This window comes from Stenella coeruleoalba (assembly GCF_951394435.1).
Source record: "Stenella coeruleoalba genome assembly, chromosome: 4".
Classification (NCBI taxonomy): Eukaryota; Metazoa; Chordata; class Mammalia; order Artiodactyla; family Delphinidae; genus Stenella; species Stenella coeruleoalba.
In genome coordinates, this window is record NC_137149.1 from 104,597,098 (window position 1) to 104,603,317 (window position 6,220).

The 6,220-nt window shown below is 52.9% G+C and overlaps 1 protein-coding gene across 1 annotated transcript; it reads right to left on the bottom strand.

The window, feature by feature from the left end:
• Positions 1–1,864: 1,864 nt before the first annotated feature.
• Positions 1,865–4,347, bottom strand: SOWAHB (sosondowah ankyrin repeat domain family member B). The gene has a single exon (XM_079920719.1). It carries the CDS (start codon positions 4,294–4,296, stop codon positions 1,906–1,908), a length of 2,391 nt encoding a protein of 796 aa, XP_079776845.1. The 5' UTR covers positions 4,297–4,347; the 3' UTR covers positions 1,865–1,905.
• Positions 4,348–6,220: the final 1,873 nt, after the last annotated feature.

Below are 6,220 nucleotides of genomic sequence, written 5' to 3' on the forward strand. Positions count from 1 at the left end.
CCTCATTTTAAAAGCTTATACCTAGTACAATGCAGCTTTAAAAGACATCTTGGGAGTAAGGTATGGTATAAATCAGTCAACAACAAGTCTTGTTAGATTTTGAGTTCAAGAGGGGAGAAGTCATGTCCCATTCACCTTTATCAATCCCACAGCACTAAGGAAAACATTTGTTGAATGAATTGACATTGTGATAACAGTATGGTAAAGTAAAAACATTCTTTGGCTTTTAAAAGAAGTTGACATTTTTAATTTCTTCCCCCCCCCCCACCCCGGGAGATCACCGCCTGTACTAGGGTATTCACATAAATGTTTATCTTTTATGTTTAAAAATTTCATCTCTCCTAACCATACACCTGCTGTCTGTACTTGTAGCTTTTTTTCCTTGATGTGATTTGCCAAAGTTTCATCCCTTGTATAGGTCTTTTTGGAGAAAAGCAACCCTTAAATTTATTTATTCTGCCTATTTTTTGTTTGTTTTCTAATAGAACAGATATAGTTATTTCAGCAAAATTATAAAGTAAAACTACAAAGAAACAAAAATATTTGATACTGAGTCACAGTTTTGTAAGGCAGAAAGTTAACAATCATCAGCGTAAGTACAATAAATTATAAAGATCTGTTGATATTTTAATGGGGGAAAATAGCCAGAAGAAACACAAAAATACTTTAAAATACAACATCATTGCCACAGCGCATGAGAACATTTCCATAAAAAATTAACTATTTCCTCTTAGACACTTCATCTTTCAGCCCTCTTTGAATTTACATTCTGAAATCTTGATTTTCTACTGCAGTTCATAAACTAGCCATTCTCTCATTCCATGGACCCACAGAGATCAGTCCCACCACGAGCAAATAAAAGGACCACTTCCTGTTAGAGATACAGCACTTCAAACCTAATATTTAATCTTAATTGGCAAAATGTTTAGTGCAAATAAAATTATATTTAGCAGCTTAGAAAGTTCCTGGTGGGGAGGCATTCACCTCATAACCCTTACTGCATCCCCAGAACAAAATCATTTCTCACTTTACATGAGTATGAACATTGGCCATTCAAACCTACTGAAAACTACTGATGCTAATTCTGCTGTTTGTTACACAGGAAGTTTCCATAAAAGATGGTTTCAGTCACTATGCAAATGAGCCATACAGTTTTTACATTTGGAAAGTTCCCCTCAGGTTGATGTTTTTCTTAAAAAGCAGGGTCTGAATGTCAGTCACAACTGGATCTTACCCAACTGCTTCTCTGAAACGAGGCATTAATCATTTCTTGTGCTGGCTACCAAAGGTTGCATTCAAAGAAAGACCTGACGATGGGGCAGAGGAATCTCTTAAAGCAACTTCTACTCTCCAGTAATAATTTTACTGCACAGATTTGAATGCCAAAAAAAAAAAAAGGGAAAGAAGAGGAGCCATCTGATTTCAAACCTGGTGTTTTCCACTCTTAGCCAAGATTTGTTCTCCAAATGAATGGAAGCCAGAGAGCTCCTAGCCAGAGAGAGGATCTTGTTTGAGCTTCATCAGTTCCTTGAATTGCCTCTCTTCTTGTTAGACATCTGTTTCCTCTCTAGCCAAGGCCTGGGGTAGCTGCTTGGGAGAATAGTGTGGCCTGCTGTGCCCAGATCTGTGATGGCAAGGGAAGGAGAAGAACAGCCGGGTTCTAAGCACCTGACTCTGCTCCTTGTCTACGTTCACTGGCCCGAGGACTTGAGCCGTCAGAAAGCTTGGACGACCTCTGAGGCCCAGGATGTGCTGATGCAGAATCCAGGGAGGTAAACACTAGGTAGGCCATCTCACTTGGCCTGTCGACCAATTCCTCAGCAATTTTTCCATTCCCCCTGGATTCTCTCACTGAAGAGCTCAAGGATGGGGGTATGGAGGCCATGTTGGAGAGAGGGGCTCCCCTCAGTCACTATACTCTTCTCTTTCCCTTAGACTGGGGAATTTCTCATACTGGTTGGCTGACTTCCATTTGCTGTGCTGACTTTTGAGCAGTGCAGCAAAGGAAGTCTTTCGAGTGACATTTCTAGATATTTCCCGGCTCTTGGCCTTCCTGGTGGGGGAAGAGCTTCGAACCAAGGGATAGGTGGAAAAAATGGGCTTGCCCCGTGGGGCTTCCAGTAGCTGCCATATTTCCCCAGAGGTATTACTGGTCAGATACTGCCAAGGCTTCTTCCCACTGCTGTCCCGGACGTTCACACGAGACGCCAACCTTTGCACCAGCAATTTGATGATCCCCTGGTGGCCATGAATGGCTGCAAGGTGCAGCGGGGTATACCCACAACTGGACTTCACATTTACATCAAGAGCAATCCCTGCTTTCTGTGCGCCTGAGACCAAGTCCTGAAGGACCCTGAGGTCACCGTGTTTGGCTATCCAGTGCAAGGCAGTGTACCCGGTCAAAAAGTCTTTGTGCAAAGCCAGCTGGGGGTCCTCCCAGAACAAAGTCAACACCTGAATCCAAGAGCCACTGGCAAGCTTCACAATCCATTCATGCTCCCTGGCATCAAGGGGGACCAGGGATGACTTGTGCTCGGAAGATCTGGGGGGGATCAAGGCTGCAGGCCTCTCCCCTCCAGGGGCCCATGAGCTGTGTGGATGACCACACTCAACAACAGTAGCCTTAATGTCTGCAGGTTTTGGTGTCAAAGCGGCATCCACCCTTGGGCTGGACATTGCTCCCACCTTCGAGGGTTTCCTGGACCGGGGAGGGCGCCGGCTCCTTTTCAGCAAATCCTCCTCAAGGCACTCCTCATCAGAGGAGGACAATTTGGCTCTCTCTGCCCTAGAGCTCCTCCTTAGGGATCTCCTTAATTTGGGGACAGGCCAGGGCAAAGGCTGAGGGTGGCCTGCAAGGCCACCAGCTCCTATTGGGACGGGCTGAGAAGGGTGACCATCCTCTATGTTCCTGAGGCCCTGAAGGCTCCCGCTGGGGCAGCCCTCCTTTGGAGAAGGGGCCCCAGCTGGATTCCTGAGCCTTCTCCCATCTGGGGCTCCCGGGGCAAGGTGCAGCCCTTCTTCAGAACCCCCAGGGGACTCTTTGGGTCCACTGCTGCTCTCCTCGCTGCCGTGGCTCTCCTGGTCCACAAAGTCCTCCAGATCTTGTAGGGACAGCTGACAACGAATGCTACGAAAGACTGCCAATGGAGACTCCCCGAGCCAGGATTCCGAAACAGCGGGAAAGAGAGAATGAGGGGGAGGAGGGAGGTCGGGTGGTGCTGGCTTAGATACCGGGACCCAGAAGCCCGGCTCCGAGGGCAGCTGGGGGAAGTTGTCTGGCAGCATCGACCAGGCTCGGATGGGACCCTGGTTTCGGGCCTCGGGTATCTGGGGGTGTCTGGCCACCCACTCTCGAGTGCGCTGCTGCTGCTTCTGCAGGGTCGAATAATGCAGAGAGCCCGGGATCACCAGCTCGGGCGGCTCTCCGGGGGGAGTGGGGCAGGACAGGAGAGCAGGTGGGGAAGCCCCGCTCCCAGCAGCCTCGACGGTTGTGGGAGGAGAGCGGGGTGCCGCGCACACCGGCGGGGGCTCCGCGGGCGCACCTTCCCGCTGCGGCCTGGGAGCCCCGCTGTCGTCCTGGGCAGGCGGGGCCGGCGCAGGCTTCTCCCAGGCGCTGGCGGTGGCGGTGGGGGCGTCGGGGAGTGAGCGGAGCAGCGGCTCGCCCGGGAGTCCCCCCAGGCCGTTCTGGAGGCATTCCCAGCAGCGGCGTCCCTGCGTCTCGGCCGCCACGCACCTCGCTCCGTCCTGGGCGGCTGCGGGCCCCGGCGCCCTGTGGCCGGAGCTGCCCCTCCGCCGGCCGCCTCTCCGGGCCGCCTCCCGGGCCCCGCTGGCCGGGAGTCCATTGCAGCCTGCCTCGGCGGCCGGGCCTGCGGCACCTGCTTGCTCCTCCTCTAGCTCCTTCTCGCGCCGCCGCCGCCGGGGTTGCTGCGGCGGCGGCAGCGGCGGCGGCGGCGGCTCCCCCCTGCGCGCGAGGAGCGGGAAGCTGGGCGCAGCTCCCCCTGCAGGGGCGGCGGCCGCGGGCGGGTCTCTGGGTCGCTGCAGCCCCTCCTCCCCCAAAAGGTCCCTGTACCTCCTCTTGAGCACCACGTACTTGGTGCCGTCGGGGTCCTGGCGCACTGCGGCCACCGAGTTGACGAAGCCCTTGAAAAGCTCGCGGCGGCGCTGGTGCTGGCTGGGGGGCGTATCGGGGTCTCGGAGGAAGCTCTTGAAGTGGCTCAGCAAGGCGGCGTTGGTCACTCGGCCCCCGGCCTGGCACAGAAAGTCCAGTAGTGCCTCCTGGCTCAACTCTCGGGCCATCGCTGCCCCGTCGTCCCCTGGCCCCGAGGTGTCTGCGTCTCGTCCTCCCTGCGCTCTCCCCCGCCAACAGAAACCCTGGCCTGGCGTCTGTCACCTGCGCCCGGGGCGGCGCCACCCGCCTCCATCAGCCACGGCCTGCTTGCAGCCCCAGAACGTGCCAAGAGGGCCGCGGGTCCCCGGGGAGAGGCCCCGGTGCTGAGCCCCGCGCGCAGCCCAGGGTGGGAGAGGGCGGCTCCCAGGCCGCCCCTGCGCGATGCGCGCCTCGCGCAGCGAGTCCCCGCTGCGAAAGTTCCCGGGATAGGCCGGAGTCGGTTTCACCTGCGCCCTGGCGACGCCTCCTCCCCGGCTCTGGGGGAAGGGCCCGGCCCGCCTCCTCCTGTCCCTCCTCCCTCTGAGGTCTCCCCCACCCCTGCCACCCATCCCAGATGAGTCAGGCTGGTCCGAGCCCGGAAGAGCGCCGTAGGTGAGGTCGCCAGCTAGCCGGAGCCGGCAACGTACAGCTCGGCAGGTCGCGCAGCCGCTCCCGTGCAGGGGAATGGAAGGCAGGTAGGCGACCAGCCGCTCCTTTGGGTTTCGGCCACGTAGGAAACGAAAACAATAGACCTGTTCTTGCCCTCTCCTTTAGCTTCGTTAGTCACGGCTGAAGCCGCTGGGTGAGGAAGAAGGTGCAAATTAACCAGCATCTTGCTGTCTCTCCAAAACATACCTTTATTAACGATGTAGGCTATTAATTTCAGATACCCTGAGGCAGTATCGAGGTCGGGGAAAACTCATTTTGCATTCAAAACAAGCCTATCTTGATCTGGGGATACAGCCGGGGCGGCTCCTCCGGACACCGGCTCCTAGGGATGTAAATACACCGAAGTCTGTACCGAAAAGAGAAATCACTCTGAAGATTACAGGTTGGTTAGAGGGAAAAGGAAGGCCTTTTTTCCTTCCTGACAGTCTCACGTTAAGGTGCCGGAAAAATCTAATTTGATGCTGAATTCCCTAGTGACTGAGATGAAGAGGAATTACGTCTCGACAGTTAAGGTATTTGGTGCCTTTGTTTTTATCTAGTCCAAAATTTATGAACAGAAGAGATTTGTACAGTCTCTTTTGTGTTAGCTTAAGTGGTGAAGTCTTTCCCTCCGAATGTGAGGTTTCCTCTATACCTTCAGAATGTTAAGCATTACAGGCTCCTTGATTTGACCCTGCTGCTCCCAACACTGGAATGTCTGCTTGACTCTCGTTCTCCACTGCGGGGCCTGCCGAGAACTTCCTAATTCCACGTCCATTTGTAGACTAGAGCTTGAAAAACTCTAGTTTCAAAACATTGGCCTCTTCAGGACAGTAGAATCACAGCACGTTTCCTAACAGCTGCTTTCCCCCTACATTTCACTTGTCCACATGTTGATCCTGCCCTTTCTGTAATAATCCTTCTGGTCTTATCCTGTTTCTTTATCAGTCCTAGTTACATGCCAAAAATACTTTCCGTGTTTTATCTACTTACCTATCTGACTCCACGACCTCTCCCATTCTTTTCTTTAGCTGTCTTCTTATTTCTTTCCATTGTAACTGGTTGTTTATCTTCAGCCCCAACTGTGACAGCAAATATGTTTATTTTGGGGAATATTTTGTATTTTCTCCTGCCCTGTCAATGCCAGTCTTCCTTCCTGTACTCCCCTCATCTTTCCACTCTTTCTTCTTTTGCTCTACTATTTCTAATTGTTTCATGTGTCCCTGTTCTTTTTGCTGAGGGAGGGTATTGAAAGTATGTTGGCCGCACAGTTGTCAACATGTGTTAGCGTGGGCCAGCTTTACTGATGCCGCGTAGGCCACATTAACTGAGCTTTGTTTTACGTCTCCAACATACCCTGGTACTTTTCCATGAATGAATTGCAATCCTTGGCTTTAAATTATTTAGGTCAGAAAGAAGAACTGG

Coding starts and splice junctions, on each gene's coding strand:
- SOWAHB (XM_079920719.1), bottom strand. CDS start 4,296: ATGGCCCGAGAGTTGAGCCAGGAGGCACTACTGGACTTTCTGTGCCAG.